The following is an 18,171-nucleotide window of genomic DNA, read 5'->3' on the forward strand; positions in this document are numbered from 1 at the left end:
AGCCTACATAGCTCATTTTAATCCAGTCCTCCTTGCTGCATTCAATATGGAGATGTGGCAAAGCATTCTTCCCCGAGTATCATTGCTTAAACTGTCCTAGGAGTGCTGGGGAAACTGAGGAATAAACAGAGGAAGTAGATACATGGCCCTGCCATGGCTAATTCATTTGCACTCTACCTTCATAATGCCCTTTCCTTGCCTATGGAGCCTTCAGAAATTCAGTTCATGTGCCGATGCTGCATGTAGAACTCTAGAAAGAGACAGGCAGCATTTCTCTTTTCTTTTTAAGAGGCAACTGTGTCCTAGCCAGTGTTTAGGTGAGCTGTTGCCTTCTTGTTTCCTACTACCCAGCATACTTTGTAAATGTCTTCTAAACACTTTGTGATATGATTGTGGTGAGACCTGATGAAAAGTGATTAAATTGAATTTTCTATGCCACTCCTATGGCAATCTTTGTCTTTCTTTTGAATAGAGGACAAGGTGCTACACCAATGGCCATGCAGAAAGCACAGCAGGTGTCTCAAGGTCTGGATTTGCTTACAGCAAAAGTGGAAAATGCAGCCCGCAAATTGGAGGCCATGACCAACTCTAAGCAGGCAATTGCCAAAAAAATTGATGCTGCTCAGGTACCTAGTAATTTTATGAATTCCAGAAATCTCTCAAACTGTGCCTTTAAGTTACTGTGCTAAACTCTTAGGGTTGTCCTCAAACACATTGTGATTATTTTACATGAGGTACATGCTAGGGACACTTTCTTGAACATACGTAAGTCTCTTCTTTCTGATTTCACTATCTAGTGGGAGCTTGCAGGAATTCTGTTACAGTTTCTCACAAACTCTCCTCCCCTTTCCTCTCCCTAAAAGATGGAAATTCTTTAACACAGATGTAAACTGATACATTTCTGGAAAGAAAGGAGGTACAGTCTAATTTTGGATACAGTATTTTTGTTTAAGAATTTATGGAGCCAATTATATGAAATTTTTGCTGTGTTGAATTCCCTTGGGCTTTCTGTGGGAAGCACAAATGCAGAATGAATGCTGCTGTGTTTATGCAAATAGTCAAACAGTCCATTGTTGACCAAGAAGGTAGTTCATTCAGCTTCATAATGGAAGAAGGATATGTAGTACCTTCTTTATGACAGCAAACATTAATCTTTAATTGATAGGCCATGTGCTCCATTAAATAACAATGTTTTTATATTCCTAAAAAGATTTTACATTGCTAAAAAAAACAAACTTCTGAGAGATGTGAGTATATAACAATTGTGTATACTTAAATCACTTATAATTAAAGTATACTAGTGAAAAACCCTATGGCTGTGTCTAGACTGCATCCCTTTTCCGTAAAAGGGATGCAAATTAGACACATCGCAATTGCAAATGAAGCGGGGATTTAAATCCCCCCCGCTTCATTTGCATAAACATGGCTGCCGCTTTTTCCCGGCTCGGAGCTTTGCTGGAAAAAAGCTCCAGTCTAGACGCGGATCTTTCGGAAAATAAACCCTTTTCTGAAAGATCCGCGTCTAGACTGGTGCTTTTTTCCGGCAAAGCTCCGAGCCGGAAAAAAGCGGCAGCCATGTTTATGCAAATGAAGCGGGAGGGGGTTAAATCCCCGCTTCATTTGCAATTGTGATGTGTCTAATTTGCATCCCTTTTACGGAAAAGGGATGCAGTCTAGACACAGCCCTCCTGTAAGGGGGACTTGACAATGGTCGCTAATATATGCATATTTTAATAGGGATTGCCTCTTATAACAAAACACCTGGTCATCATTAGAATATCAGGGCGTGTGACCAATATAAGAACCTTTCTGTGAAATTCCCTTGTTCAAAAGATGTTACCTGAGTTAGAAGACTTAATCTTTGTCTCACGTATTTCTTTATGTAAAGAACTGGCTCGCAGACCCTAATGGGGGAATTGAAGGGGAAGAACATATTCGGGGGATTATGGCTGAAGCCAGGAAGATTGCAGAACTCTGTGAGGACCCCAAAGAAAGAGATGACATTCTGCGTTCCTTGGGAGAAATCTCTGCTCTGACTGCTAAACTGTCAGATCTACGGAGACAGTATGTATCTATACAGTGCACGTTGTAGTATCCGATCATCTTGCACTTATAGTTTGAGTGCATGAATTCGACAGATTGGGAGATTCAAAGTAGTTGTATAGAGAAATTTGCCTCTTGAAAGTATAATTAGCTGTTCTCTTGAGAATGAATGTCTCATACTATGAGTTTTCCTCCTGCATGGAGCAAAACATTTGCATGGGACAGAGAATATCCTAGTTTTACACTTCAAATTATTTTACTAGTAGCTTCTAGCAAGAGATTTCTTTCCTGTCCTGTATCTCTAATGTTGAAGATCAGATAACTGAAGGACCCCCTATAAGAAGATATCTGTGTCCTCTGCCGAACGAGTTCTCTACAGGCATGTTATAGCCAAAAACTGTCCTCTTGGCACCACTGGAGTAGCACAAGGGAGCTTTTAACACAGAATATTGCTCGCTGTCTGTAATGCTACTTAAGGAGCACTTATGCATTTACTTATACAAACGCCTTGACAAATGATATTTCTGGTCCTTTAAGAAAGTTACCAATGTTAGATGGCCTTTCAAGCACTTGGAGCATTAATCCTCATGCCTGTTTCCTAATTACAGATAAATCTTAGAAAAGCATAGCATTAAAATGGTCCCACAAGTATCTCTTAATTTTAGTTCAATGTTTCGCCAAAGACAGTGTTTCAGTATTGGATCTGAAAAGAAGATGCATGATGGCAGATGAAAGTTACACTTATGTGTGTGTCAGCAGTGGTCTTAATATTAAATCTGACACTTCCATTTGTAGTTACTGCTCTTAACATAGGATAGCAAAATCTGAAGAAAATCCTATAGTCTGTGCATCAATATCTTTGTAACGCTGTAAATAAAGCCCGGTGTCTGTCTTTATTCTTAATTTCTGTTTTGTGCATATAATGTGTACCACTTTGTCATATGTGATCACTAAAAAATAGTCGTATTAGTGAACTGAGTCATGGAAGTATCACAGTTGTATCTGTTTTCATAAACATTTAATATCATGTATTGATGTCAGTTGAGCTTGTGACTTCAACTTGGATTTTCAGTGGAAAAGGAGACTCTCCAGAGGCCCGAGTACTGGCTAAGCAAGTAGCGACATCGCTGCAGAATTTGCAGTCTAAAACAAACAGGGCAGTAGCAAACACCAGGCCAGTTAAGGCAGCTGTTCATTTGGAGGGCAAGATTGAGCAAGCCCAACGGTGGATTGACAATCCTACAGTTGATGACCGTGGAGTAGGTGAGCTGTTTGCTGAATCACTGTTTGGCTTCATAATAAATCCGAACCATAAAACAGCTTCCCCTGAGATTTTGTTGAGCACATTTGAGACTTGATTTATGTGGAGATGTGTAGTCTGACATCTGTAGCTTCAAGCAGCCTTCTGTGCTTCTGCTAATGAAGTGTGGTAATTGATCCTCCACTTGAACTTAAGCAGAGAAGAATGAGCATCATTTCAAAGATGGGAGAGCTTGCAATGTAGTAAAGGGCTCCAAGGCTAAGAAAAATGTGAAGCTCTTTCCAAGGTGATGGTCAGATTAACTGGATTTGAGAATTTAACATGCATTTACTGTCCTAAATAAAAATTGGTTTACAATCACTTTGCTCACAAAAAAAAAGTCATCAAATGGTGCCAAATATGCTTTTTAAGTTACTTTCTAATACCCATCCAGAAAGGAACATATCATAATGGAACGAAACATAATGCAATATTTTGTACACTGCTTTGTATAGTTTGTAATTCAGGTGTGGTGCCTACAATATACATTTGTATATCAGCTGGCAAATTAGGAAATTAATTCACATGTAAATAAAAAGTAGATGTAAGGCTTGTCTTAAATATATGGTTTCCCCTTGTGCACATAAGTTCCTGCACGATCTCATGGAACAACAGTATCATTTTGTTACCTGCAAGCAATAGAAAAAGCAATCAAATTGTCATGGTATGACACTTGCAAGAATGCAGTAATGATTCAGATGTTGCTGTACCGTTAATAATTGGAAGTGGTGGGAAAATCAGTGCAACCTTTTTAACAAAGACAAATGATTCATCCCCATCCCTCCACATTTGTGTTGTTTTCCTAGTTTTCTGACCAGCTTTCTAGCTGGTAGAATAGCTTTTGTCCAAAAAAATAGTTTCAGTAAAGATTGCTATGAAATCTTCCTTTTATGATCTCATTCATCATAGTAGTGAGGTGTGCAGGGAGCAGATCATTGTGTTTGAAATCACTGGGTTTGAAATGCTGTTGAGTACAACAAATTTCCTTCTTCAAATACAGCTAAATAACCCAAAGGTTAAGTGTTGAACCAAATTAGTCCTTAGTTGCTACTCGCTTGACAGTAAAACTGAGTTGCTCCCTGTACCTCTGGGGTTTTGAATTATTGAAGTACTCCGTTCTGTTGTAGGCCAGGCTGCAATCCGGGGACTGGTGGCTGAAGGTCGGCGTTTAGCCAATGTCATGATGGGGCCTTATCGTCAAGACCTGCTTGCCAAGTGTGATCGTGTAGAACAGCTGGCTGCCCAGCTAGCTGATCTGGCAGCAAGAGGAGAGGGAGAGTCTCCTCAGGCTCGGGCGGTTGCCACCCAGCTCCAGGATTCTTTGAAGGTAAAACTCTACTCTAGGCAGCACGGTCGCCATTTTACCGCAGTTGAAATGCTTATGTGCTCATGCGGGTGGGGCGGGTACATAAGTACTACATTCAGTATGGTATAGCACTGGATGCTTGACTGCGGAAGCAGGGTTCACTGGGAATGTAGAGCTTCAGTAAGAATTGACTCCCCTGATTTCCTACGTTGGGGACCAATTCTTGGTGTGCTGTGAGATAGGCAGACTAATTGGCAGAGTTAGCTGTAATTCCTGGTGAGGAGCAGGACGGGTTTTGTACATGGAAGGGGACATTCAAAAAACAGCCAGTCATTTGAAGGGGGTTTTTTTCTGCTTACCTAGAATATCACAGCTGCAGCTACTTATTGGAGGACCATCTAGGACCTCACACTATACTACTTATTCTCTCAATGTTAATTTGATGTATAATCACTAGTAGCTAAAGGGTTAATATTACAGATGACTATGTTTAAAAATACTTGGAGGATATTTTTGCGAGTTGCCATTTTGTGTGGCCCCATGAACTGTTCTTGCAAGAATACTGTTCCTGGGATTCCAAGGTCCTACAAAATCTTATGGTTTTCATGCTGTATTTTTAAGGATCTGAAAACAAGGATGCAAGAAACTATGACCCAGGAGGTTTCTGATGTTTTTAGTGACACTACAACCCCAATTAAACTATTGGCAGTGGCAGCCACTGCACCTCCTGATGCACCCAACAGAGATGAGGTAAGTGTGGTAGGGATGACCAGTATTTTCTTACATTAAGCTTCTTATGCTTAACTACAGAGTTGTACAAGACAAGCCTTGTCCATAGTCTTCTGATCCATGATTGCTAATAAAGTACGGATGAGCAGTCTGATGCAAACTTCTGAACTGCTGGGAGTTGAAGGTTGTGTCATGATTCCCTGGAAAAGTTAGTCCATAAACATTCAGGAAATCCTAGGATCTTACCTAGGGTCTTCCTGTCACGATGTGGTCAACGTTCTTAAGCTACTTATATGACAGATGGGTACTAAAACTAGTTAATCATTTTTCTATCTTTAAATGTAACAAATGCTGATCATATCCCTGCAAGAACTCATCAATCAATGGGTTAGATCTATTTTTTTTCATCCAGAAACTCATTTTCTGTGCTTCTGATCACTGGCTTTATCAAAGTGTACCAAGTGCTGTACTTGGAAGTTGTACTTAGCCAATTGGCTGACACAAAGCCAGAATGATTCCAGATGCCTGAGGATTTGATTTGGTTTTACTGCAGGATAGATTTTTTTTTTTTTTTTTTTTTTTTAAGACTAGAGCATGTATTTAGAAAATAGCGCATAAAACGAAGTGTGTGTGGAGAGAGACATTTTTCTATTCAGAATACTTTGGTTTCTAGAATAAATATCCACTTTATTATAACTGTCTATGGAAAATTCTTTTCTGTTTTATTTCTCTTTTAAAATAAACACAGTAAACTATTTTAGGAAAAATCTATAAAACTTCTTAATGGGTTAGAAATAACTGTATCAAGAATGATAGTCATAACCTTTGGCGTGTGCTGCGTTCTTCCCGTCAATGAAACTTACTTTTTGGTAGGCAAATTAATTTCTAAAGAGCAATGGGTCTAAAGCTGCTGTGAGAGAATGCCTTTTTGGTTGCAGTGTCAGGAATTCCTAACTACTTCTACTACAGAATAATATAAGAAATACCATGCATCAGTGGAAGTGTGATAATACATGTTGCCAAAAATCTATACAGGATGGATTAGCTGTTTAAAATGTCTGTTATTTTGATTAGAAAGACTTGGCAATAACATAAGACTAGTTGGTAAAAGCATCTGACTAGCAATAAGAAATCTTGGGTTCATCAAACCATCAAAGTGATGAGTGTACTTTATACTGCTAATACAGAAGAAAGTATCTCATTCAGAAGGTTAACTGCTATTAATGCACTTTCCCTCTCTTCTCTCTCAGATGTTCGATGAAAGGGCAGCAAACTTTGAAAACCATGCTGCTAGACTTGGAGCAACAGCAGAAAAAGCAGCTGCTGTTGGAACTGCTAATAAAACCACCGTGGAAGGCATTCAAGCCACTGTGAAATCGGCAAGAGAACTCACGCCTCAGGTCTCTTTGCTCTTCTCAAAATTATATTAAATTATTTGGTGTTATTAATCTCCAAAGGAATTTTCTGTATTATCCCATTCACCAAAGCAAGATGTTGGTGATATTACCATTGGCGTTTGTGTTAAAATGTAACTAACATGAAGAAACCTGTGTGTGTTTGTGTTGTGACGCTCCCTTTGAAGTAGAGCTATAAAAAAGGGGATATTGAGTTCAGCTGCTATAAAACACAACACAGCTGAATAGATGGAGACAGTTGCAAGCTCTCCAACTCTTGGGCAGTAATTTCAATGCTTTTTTTCCTCATAACAAAACATAAGTTGAAAAGAATGTATCTTCTTAAAATGATTTTCTCTGTTTACGTTAAAGATTATTTTATATAGTTACATAAGTCTATGCTTGCTATATATAATATTGCTCATTTGCTTTAGCTCCTTTGAGCAAAATTTTATCATGAAAGTGGAACTTTTTGTGTGACACATGAATTGCTTGGTGTCTAAAGGCAATTTTAAATCCTCTTCACATAGTGGAATTCTTTGTGCAGCTGTGAAGGCATTTTGTATTGGAACTAAAATTAATAGATGAGTGTTAGAAGTAAGAAACTGGATATCTAATTGTATAAAAATTTATTTTCAAGATAATGTATAGTGTCCCAATGTAACCATATTTTAGTATTAAATATTTGACATTTTGCAGGTAATATCAGCTGCTCGGATCCTTTTGAGAAACCCTGGAAATCAAGCTGCTTATGAACATTTTGAGACCATGAAAAACCAATGGATTGATAATGTGGAAAAAATGACAGGTAAAGAATTCTTGTGGAAATGTTGTTGTTCATTGCTAATTCTTGTTGTTTTTCTCCTGAGAAGGTTAATGAAATTTGCACAAAATAATGGCTGCACAACTTGTTTTTTGTGTCAGAAATAAATAGCAGGCCTGCAGTTTGTGATTAGAAAAATACATGTGTTGCATAATACAAACAATATTAGTTTATTGTTGAGATGCTAAATAAACCTACTCACTATTCTCTAGTTCAAACTTACTTAGACATTTCTAATGCACTTTCAGCTACGGTTGTGAATGTTTAACTGATTAACTGGTAAGCCTCACCTTAATGGGTGAGGCTTATGGGTTAGTTAACTGGTGGGGTCTGGAACAACCCCCCACCTGCCAACTCAGCCACACAATGTTTATCTGGTTAACTAATTAAATGGGATTTTACATCTCTACTTTCAGCATGGTATTTCCACACTGGGACATCTTGCAGTCAAAACACATTTCTTCTAAAAGCCACCCTTTCTAGGTTATCTTGCTGCTACAGAATGGCAGATTACTTTTGAGCTGTGTTCCCTGTGGCTTTTTCTGCTGGCATGTTGTGGGTTATGGATTATATGTGCTGTTCATGCAATAACAGTTCTAGATATGGCTTTTCTTGTTCCTTCTTTCAAGGTGACCTATGACAGTGGTTGGAGAATTTAAGTTGATACGGATGATGAAGATAATGCTATATCTTTGTGCTATTATATGTATCTTTCTCTGGCACACTTTTCTCTTGATTAACAATCTAGAATCTGTATCTAAGGAACCAAACATCCAGGAGAGTAAATACTTCCAAAGGTGAACAACCTCCAGAGCTCTAAATACCCATTTGCCTTTCCATACAATGAAGTGCAATGTTAATATGTTCAATTTTTATCCTAGGGTTGGTAGATGAAGCAATTGATACCAAGTCTTTGTTGGATGCATCGGAAGAAGCTATTAAGAAAGACCTAGATAAATGTAAAGTTGCAATGGCCAACATCCAACCTCAAATGCTTGTCGCTGGTGCTACCAGCATTGCTCGACGAGCAAACCGGATCCTGTTAGTGGCCAAAAAGGAAGTTGAAAATTCAGAGGATCCCAAATTCCGCGAAGCTGTTAAAGCAGCCTCTGATGACCTAAGCAAAACTATATCACCAATGGTAATGGATGCTAAAGCTGTGGCAGGAAACATTTCTGATCCTGGTAAGCATTCAGCAAAGCGCTTCTCTCAAGCATTTTTCCCCTTTGATGCTTGAAGCTTTTGCAAATTTCAAATGATTAGTTTTTCCTCCATGTCCCTACAGCATGACCTCAAAAATCCAGTATTGTGCAATCAAGATGTGCACTACATAATGCTTCCATTAAATTCAACAGGAAAACTACCAGTGAGTTCAAGGAAACCGGATCAGCCTGTAGCTTACTACTTTTGAGGCCTCCTATGAAGAAACTTGTATCTGTGGTCTTTTTCGTGGTGAATATTTGAAATGTGCTGGTACAAAAAACATCCATAGATTTTTCTCTCAAATGGCAAGACATTGCACCGTTTTGCCTGAGTCGACTTTGGCTATTGATAGTGGATTCTTCCGTCAACCATGGCACTGGTGTACACCAATGGATTATTCTACAATTAATCTTCCAAAATTTAAAACTCCATGTGCAACTTTGTGTCTATTTAAATAACATTCTTTTTTTGTAACTAAGTTTTGGAGATACCTAAATAATTTGAACCAGCTATTGTGCAAACTGCAAATACTCCTAAGGGCAGTGCTCCCCCCTTCCCAAGCTTGCAGGGTGACAAGGCCGTATTAAATTAAACTTTTGGAAATTCTTTTCAGGTTTGCAGAAGAGCTTCCTGGATTCTGGATATAGGATTCTGGGAGCTGTGGCAAAAGTCAGAGAAGCCTTCCAGCCTCAAGAACCTGATTTTCCTCCTCCTCCCCCTGATATTGAGCAGCTTCATGTAAGTGCAATTCAGTTTCTCATTAATGTTACATTTCAGTTGCATTGGTGAAGTGCTGATTTTACCCGGTGACAGTAAAACTTTTATCAGAGACACTTCTTCAGGTGGCGTCGTGTCGGGATGTCCTGGATTTCAGTTTTCACTTGACATAGTTTTGGCAGTCCTTTCTTAGAAGCTTAAGGCTGAAGCACTTCATCATAGAGTCTGATACAAAGAGTCTGATACAAAGACCACTGAAGTCAGTGGAAGACTTTGACTTGAGTGGACTTGGAAGGAGGTTACAAACATGATATTTGACGCAGCTAGAGGGAGAGAGGCAACATAATGAAACTTACTTACTGCTGCTAAAAGTCTAGGACAACCTTTAGAATTTAAGGTAGAGGAGGAGTAGAGATTTTGAGCAAGCTGAAATCATTTGGTTTGGAAAAGCATTTGTTCTATTCTTTAAATAAATTGTTAGTTACATTTGGTCGGTCGGCACCACAAGCTTTGCGAGCCAGCCTTCTGTGTGCAAAAGCTGTGAGTTTTTTTTTTTTTTTCTTGTGATGGAGAGCCCTTTAGATGTGGGACAGCATGCGCTCCTCTTTGTCCTGTAGATGTCTAAGAAACTAGTACCATGTTTTGTGCCAGTGTATTTTCAAGTGTAGTGAATATATTCTTTTCCTGTGTAGCTGACTGATGAACTTGCTCCTCCAAAACCCCCCCTTCCGGAGGGTGAAGTTCCACCACCCAGACCACCGCCTCCAGAAGAGAAGGATGAAGAGTTCCCAGAGCAGAAAGCAGGAGAAGTGATCAATCAGCCCATGATGATGGCTGCTAGGCAGCTACACGATGAAGCCAGGAAATGGTCTAGCAAGGTAAGTAAAGAGTTTTAAAAGGGCTCATTTCTATTGATACTGAGAACTGATGTAGGAAAGGTGTTTATGTCTAGCAGTGAGAAATAGTGAAAGATCTAGGACTGAAAGAAATCCTGAATCGTTGTCTAGGACCAGTCATGAGCTTGACTGTTCATTCCTTTCATTTCCTGGAATAAAATGAAGTCTTGTAGTTGGGATTCTCTTTGCCATGATTAAACCACTGGATATTTGTCACAACACTACGCTGAAGATTTCATTTTTCTAGCCTTTATGGTTGTGAAGAACAATTGTATAGTTTCCAGACTTTGTTAGCTATCCTTCGATGCGAGGATGGTGTCTGCCAAGGGGGTTCATTGGGGGGTTAAGTAGTTGAGGAGCCCAGCATTGCCTTGAAGACTTTCCCACAGAAGTGACAAGTGGAATCTTGGAGGAGACACCGTTCTTGGTTGCACTAAACACAATATGTTTAAATCCCTAAAAATGGCTCTAGGAGATGCTCCATCTGCCACTGTGTGGTCATGGTCTTGAAAATTAATGATGCAGACTTCATTAGTGGCAGCTGGGAGCGGTTGCCCCCCCCCTTTGTCTCCCTTTTCTCCCCTTTATCTCTCTTCCCTTCCCTCCCCATTAGTGGGCCTAGTGATGTGGCTGGTTGACCTAACCACCACTGTAGATGTAGCTAGGTCTACAGAAGGATTCGTCCATCAAATAAACTGCTGCCCTGTAAGAGGGTGGATTTACTACATCAGTTGGAATAAACACACTAACAAGACAGAAGAGAAGTGTCTACCTTTATAGGAGAGTAACTGCAGCTGAATGTATGTAGATGTTCCTTACGTTCGGGAGTGAGCCGAGAATATAAGTGTTCGGGGCAGAATAAAGTAAATGGAATTTAATCTCTCATGAAGCAGGGTACAATTGTAATTAGTTTTTAAAAAATTAAATCTGAAAATACAGTTGGAAGATGCCACAGAATCTCCTGCCTGCACTGTGTGGCTGCAGAACGAAAATTGTCACAGAATTAGGCCAAGCTCATTAAGCAGACCAACCCTGGATCATAGCATCCCTTAATCAGTGAAGCCGCTCAGTTTGAATGCTCATACCCATCCACTGGACATTGATTCTTGAATCATTGCAACTGGAGACATTGGAAGCTTTTTTTTTTTTTTTTAACCTTCTAAACATAATAGCAGAATAGCTGTATCAAGATCATTCTTACATGGGGAGCAAACTATAATTTGACATTGTGTGCAAATACAGATTTGCTTCCACGCTCATGCTATCTTCATGGTCCTTAAAGCAGCGTAGTGTGTCACAGAACCATTGATATTTTTTGCCCTTTAAGCTAGGAAACCGGCAGCTATGTTAAAACTGGAAGTACATCTGGTGGACATCACAGAAACCAATGAGTCATGCTATATTGAGTGACTGCAAATAACTCATCCATTTGACTCTTGAACCATTTGTTTCTAGAATCTGTATCATCTTTGTTTAAAAAAAAAAAATCCCCAACAGCTACCCTTTTAAGCTGTGTGTTCTAAGGACACCATAGTATTAAGACACCATAGTATTAAAAGCCATTTTATGGCTTTGGAGTCAAAGAGCATTCTATCTGAATGGTTAAAATTAGCACTGAATTGGGAGAGTGAAACTTGCAGCAGTTGTGAGCTGGCTGGCTTTAATTCTGGCGCCAGCCTTTCTAGCTGTATAAAAGTACTATGCAGAAATTATTTTAAAAGTTTGTAAGGTGCACTTAAGGTCAGAAAAGTGATGGTTTAAAATGAGACCACCTCACTCCTTTTTATGCGGTCATGCTTATATACAGTGACAAAATATGCCTTTCCTACTCTTCTCTTAGCTATATTGACTGAACTGCTTTGAAAATATGATCTGGGGTCTCTTTGCAGATCCATGTAATTTTTTAGCCATGTTATACAATTAGAGTCAAATTTTGGGCAGTGGGTGTGGGCTTACAGAGGTGTAATTTCTAGGCTAGAATTTGGTGAGCAGGATTGTTATTGTTTGGGATGATGTGTGAACCAGGAAACCGAGCCTAAAGAGTTAGCTGCACTGTGTTGGAAAAGACCCTTTACCTGTAAAAATAAGGAAAGTTTTTTTGGAAATCTATTTTGGAGTCATTTTTCCAATTAGAGCTGTGATTTACATAAGAGGTTCAGTATATTTTCTGTGCGCTTTGTTACCTGTGTGTGTTTTATCCCAAAAGGAGTATGCCTTTACCTCGTTAATCACTTTAATGGGTAACTTTGTTGGACAATGGGTTATAATTTCTGCTTTTTTAGAAAGCATTTAGTGGTTTGGATTCTAAAGCGGATAATTTAACTAGATTTATTAACTACATGTAGTTTATATGTTAAGTAATATGCCACTAAAATATTTACTTACCAGAGCAAAACACCAATACAGCTTAACCCTCCCCCCCCCCCCCAAAAAAAACAAACAAACAAACACCACAACTCCTGTATTTAGCATGACCCTCAACTCTGGGGTCTCCAGTTTATAAACCAGTGTTTTCATAAGCTTTCAAGAAAAGTGACTCAAACCGACAGAACCAGGAAATTGAAGTCTAACCTTTCATCCTTCCTTCATTCTTTTAAAATATATTATGTCACAGGCTGCAAAGCAAGCTGGTCCCATGAATACAGCTGTAGGAAACTGCAGTGTCCCATAGCGTGTGCCCTCCCATCCCGCTCTTCCCTGCAGCTCTTGGGTTCCCTCTGGGATTAGTTTTTAAATGCTTTCCTGAGCAGTAAAGATTCTCATAGAAGCTGTTGAAAAGTTGAGATTCTGCATACTTTCCCCTGCAGTTACAGGAAATGGCTGTCTCCTATGGAGAAATTCTAGCATGGAGGCACTGAGTGTGGTGTTTGGTGTTTAATTGATCATGACACACAAGATCCAGCTCATCCCAAACCTGACTGACTTCAAGATTGAGAGAGGTTCTCAGTGCACAAAGCCAGTCTTTGACTTTTGTGTTTTCCTGCATTTTTGTCCTTTTTTGGAGGGGAAGGGGCTGCTGAGTATCTTTTTAACAGGATTTTAATGCTCTGTCTTTAAAAAAAAAAAATTACAAATTTATTCTCTTTACAAATATTGTTTTTCACTGGGCAAACCCTGGACTTTTTCCTTCTGCCTCTGTAATGCCTTGTGCAGCACAAGTGCATGGGCGTCAGTTTCCTCAAATACAGGCAGTCCCCAGGTTACGTACAAGATAGGGACTGTAGGTTTGTTCTTAAGTTGAATTTGTATGTAAGTCGGAACTGGTACATATTGTAGGGGAAACTCTAGCCAAACATTTCTCCAGAGCTCAGTTTTATCCTCCCACACCTCACTTCCCTCAGTCCTTTATTCTCAAGCTGAGGTGTCTGCTGAGAAAAGCTGCTCCGCGTCTCCCTGGTCTGCTGGGGGAAGTAGCTAGTGTGGGGTTGCCTCCCCCCGTTTGTAAGTAGGGATCCGATGTAAGTCGGATCCATGTAACCCGGGGACTGCCTGTACACTTTTTTTTTTCATGTGCATTATCTGTATCAGGATTAGGGAAGTAAAATCCCGTTTAATCAGTTAACCTAACGTTTAACCGGTTAACCTAACATTAAATTGGTTAACTGACTAAGTGGGTTCCTACGTGGGGTTCCACTCCAGCCCGGCTGGAGCAGCTTCCAGGCTGCTGGTTTCCGGCCCCACACAGGGGCCTGGCTGGGCTGGAGCAGTCTTTCATCCATGCAGGTAGTGGATAGGGGGCTGGTCCCGGGCACCGGTTAACTGTTACCTGGTAAGCATCACCTGGTAAGGTTACCCAGTTAACTGATTACCCCTTCATCCCTAATCAGGATAGCTTTTGCATTAAGTGTTTGAGACTTAAATAAGGTTTTATCATAAAGAATTTGAAAGCCCATCTGCAATCAAAATGGGCGTATGTAGGGTAATATCTGGAAGACGCTCTGCGTGACTGAAATGTTAATAAGTCACTTACGGAGTTTAAATTATATCTTGTCTCTTTCAATGTTTTTCTGGTGTAGAGTTTGACCATATAAGACCTTGCCTCATAAGCAAGCTGCAGTAGAAAGTACATACCTTCTTGATAAGGATTCTTTGGTTTGTTTCACTCCTTTCATCTTGTATGAAGAATGTGATTAGTAATTCGTAAAATAAAATGGTCCTGGAATTGTTGGCTATGGTACCATGCTATGAAAAATACGGTATGCTATTGTTTTGTTAAGTATCTCTTCCTCGCACTCTGCATTGTAGGCATCATTTGTAATGGCTTAAAACATAATTTTTTCACAAAATAGGCAGTAACTGCAACATTATGGCAAAACAATATAGTCCTCTTCATAACCCTTTTCTACTCTACACATTCTTTATTCACAATGATGTTTTACTAATTCCATTTTCAGTCTGTTAACCAACACTGATAACTTCTTTTTCGTAAAGAACAAGGAGTCCTGTGGCACCTTAGAGTATGTCTAGACTACATGGCTTTGTCGACGGAACCATGTAAACTAGTTTACCCGGCATAGGCAAAGAAGCGGGGATTTAAATAATCCCCGCTTCATTAAAATAAACATTGTTGGCACAGCGCGGCAGCCATGTTTATTTTAATGAAGTGCGGATTATTTAAATCCCCGCTTCTTTGCCTATGCCGAGTAAACTAGTTTACATGGCTCTGTCGACGGAGCCATGTAGTCTAGACATACCCCTAGAGACTAACAGATTCATTAGGGCATAAGCTTTCGTTGGGTTAAAACCCGTTTCTGTAACTTCTGCTCCAACTCATCTGATGAAGTGGGGTTTACCCATGAAAGCTTATGCCCTATAAATCTGTTAAGAGTATGTCCACATTGCATGGCTAAATAGCTATCCTGTGTCTACACAAGCTGCCCATTATTTCGAGATGTTTTTCGAAGTAACGGGCGCACTATTCCACCATCTCGGTAAACCTCGCTGCATGAGGGATAAGGGACAGCTCGAAATAGCACGTTATTTCGAAATTTGGTGCTGTTGCCACACCAAATTTCAAAATAAGCTACTTCAAAATAAGATACGCAATTTGGGCTATGCAAATTGCATATCTTATTTCGAGTTTAAGGTGCTGTATAGAAACACCCTCTGCGGTATCACAGGACTTCTTGTTTTGGCAGATACTAATGAACATAGCTACTCCTTTGAGATTTTTCATATACTGGTAATTTTCTCCTTTTCCTTCCACTTTTTTTTTTCTTTGTACTCTGAGGGCATGTTTTCACTATGGGCCGGATTGATTAGGCAGTGATCGATCCATCAGGAGTCGATTTATCATGTCTAAGATAGATGCAATAAATTGACGCTGATCACTCTCCTGTAGATTCTGGTACTCCCCCAGAATGAGACGAGGAAGGGTAGTTGACATGGGGAGTTTTTTTCTGTCAACACAGCATGGGGTAGACCCTGCAGTAAGTAGACTTAAGCTAAATCGATTTGAGTTATAATGTAGCTCAAATTGCGTAGCTCAGATCAACCTATCCTAGTAGTCTAGATCTACCCTGATAACAGTTTATTTACAATCCTATTATTCATTTGCTCTTGTTCATGCTCTACTTCTCTAAGGGTTACATCTACACTGCATGGCTATTTTGGGATATCAGAGGTATCCCAAAATAGCTATCCCACATCTACACAAGCCACCTGTTTTGAAGTATTTTTTGAAAAATAATAATTTTTTGGCATCTTGGTAACCTTCATGCCACAAGGGTTAAGGGATGTCTCGAAATAGCACGTTATTTCTAAATTTGGCACTGTGTAGATGTGCCAGATTTCAAAATAAGCTATTTCAAAATAGATTTGAAATAAGATACGCAGGTTGCATAGAGCAAGTTGCATATCTTATTTTGAGTTTAGGGTGCTGTGTAGATGCACCCTACGGGAGCAGAAAGCGGTATCTGACTGATGTACTACCTGAGCCTATTCTTACCACATCCAGATATCCTTATGTGGAACCATACCCACAAGAAAAGTTTGTTTTTCACCAGTACCATGTCCTTGCCTGCTATGCATGCTTTTTTTTTTTTTTTCCCCCTTTTCTCATTGGCTTTTTTTTTTTTTTAAATTATATCACCATTGTCTTAAAAGAAAAACTTTGTTCTGAAATTTAAATTTCCTTGAAATGAATAAGATAAATCACGTATACTCATTTGACCAATATTTCTTTCCACATCTTTACAATAATCCTAACTTTTTCTCTCCTTAACTTCTTAGTAATACTGGCTCACAGGTGAAACTGTTGGCCCCCTTCTGCTGATACTTGGATTGCTTTCGTTTTCCTTTCATAGGACAAGAGGTTGTTTGATTACTAAACCAGCTCGGCACTTTTACCAAATCCTGCTTCTAATACTAACTGTCCCTGTTTCTCCAACCTCCCGGCCACCTTCAAAGCCTGGTGTGACTGTGGCTAATGAAGCCGGTGAGGCTGATGTAGACGTAGCTGAGCAGCAGGATGCAGATGATGTTGAATTCACTCTTCCCTCTGACCCTGAAGATGATTACGAGCCTGAGCTGCTGTTAATGCCAACCAGTCAGCCTGTTAACCAGCCTATTCTGGCCGCTGCTCAGTCTCTGCATCGGGAAGCAACCAAGTGGTCTAGTAAGGTACTCCTCGGTTTCCCACTGGCAACTGATCTGTGTGCATCCAGCCATTTTGAACGCTGACACATTTGCATCACTCTTGATATTTGCTGGGCCCTATGAGTCTGAGTGAATAAATATTTGCTTGCACTTCATTGTAAGGATTGAGAGTGGCTTCACAAGTTTGGTAGGACTGTCAATTATAGATTTGGGGGGGGTCACTTTTTAGTATAAAAAGGCTTCTTTTTCTTTTGATTGCATCTGCCTATCTTTGTGCATATGGCAGTATTGAAAATTGTAAAAGGACTTTGTTCTGATCGCCTGTGAAGCCATGGTTGGTTTCTCAAGGAATTCCAGATAACAGAACCTGTCGTTCAAGAAGTCATTTAACGTGTTGATTGTGCTTTGCCTCTGTTGATGGCTTCAACTAAATCGGTACGACAAGGAATGGCTTTGTATGGCAGTGTTATCAAGGAGAACGGTCTGCTGACTTGCACTTGGCTGTACTGCAAATGCTAACCTGGATGAGAGAACTCTTTTTGAAGAAGCTGCACTGAATGCATTAGTTGCTGGGCTCAGAATGGTTTATACGGTACCAATGCAGAGCTAAGCTGCAGTTTAGGAATTCACAAGTATTCTCTTGTGTAGAAACACACAAGTTTTTGCAAGGTTGGTCACTTACTTCATTGTGGAACTGGCATGCTTCAAGATATGTAAGCTGGTGCTCTCCTCTGTGTGTGTGTGTGTGTGTGTGTGTGTGTGTGTGTGTGTCATGGTCATCATTCTTTTTTTTTTTTTTAATTTAAAAAAAAAATCCTCTCTTTCAGATTCTAGTTCTGGATAATTACAGGGTTTCACAAATGATATTGTTGAATACTCCTAACTACTTTATCCCTCTTCGTTAATTAAATGAAAAGCTGTGCATTCTGTCACTTCCTTCTTTACTAGATTACTAATGGCATAGTAGATTAGGGACCTGTTCAAGTTCATGATAAGTAACAAATCTTTTTATATGATCTCACATTTATGCAACTTGGAGTGACATATATGTAATATCTTAAAATTTAATAACACCAAACCCTGGAGAGTATATCCACAGGACTAGGAAACAAATTCACCCAATCAAATGTTCAGTGTGTACTTTTTGTGACAGACTTTCTACA

At 39.6% G+C, this 18,171-nt stretch overlaps 1 protein-coding gene across 5 annotated transcripts in view; it reads left to right on the forward strand.

Annotated features, from left to right (window-relative positions):
* Positions 1-18,171, forward strand: part of VCL (vinculin) — an 80,209-nt gene that overhangs the window by 53,328 nt on the left and 8,710 nt on the right. For 3 of the 5 annotated variants that reach the window (XM_075935750.1, XM_075935751.1, XM_075935754.1), the window contains 11 exons: positions 473-626; positions 1,889-2,064; positions 3,116-3,306; positions 4,471-4,670; positions 5,271-5,399; positions 6,629-6,778; positions 7,472-7,580; positions 8,477-8,779; positions 9,412-9,536; positions 10,208-10,393; positions 16,820-17,032. In XM_075935750.1, the coding sequence (XP_075791865.1) occupies positions 473-626; positions 1,889-2,064; positions 3,116-3,306; positions 4,471-4,670; positions 5,271-5,399; positions 6,629-6,778; positions 7,472-7,580; positions 8,477-8,779; positions 9,412-9,536; positions 10,208-10,393; positions 16,820-17,032 (1,936 nt within the window). The remainder of the gene's footprint in view (positions 1-472; positions 627-1,888; positions 2,065-3,115; positions 3,307-4,470; positions 4,671-5,270; positions 5,400-6,628; positions 6,779-7,471; positions 7,581-8,476; positions 8,780-9,411; positions 9,537-10,207; positions 10,394-16,819; positions 17,033-18,171) is intronic. The other 2 variants (XM_075935752.1, XM_075935753.1) reach the window with 1 other exon arrangement.

Source organism: Pelodiscus sinensis, chromosome 8, assembly GCF_049634645.1.
Source record: "Pelodiscus sinensis isolate JC-2024 chromosome 8, ASM4963464v1, whole genome shotgun sequence".
NCBI lineage: Eukaryota > Metazoa > Chordata > Testudines > Trionychidae > Pelodiscus > Pelodiscus sinensis.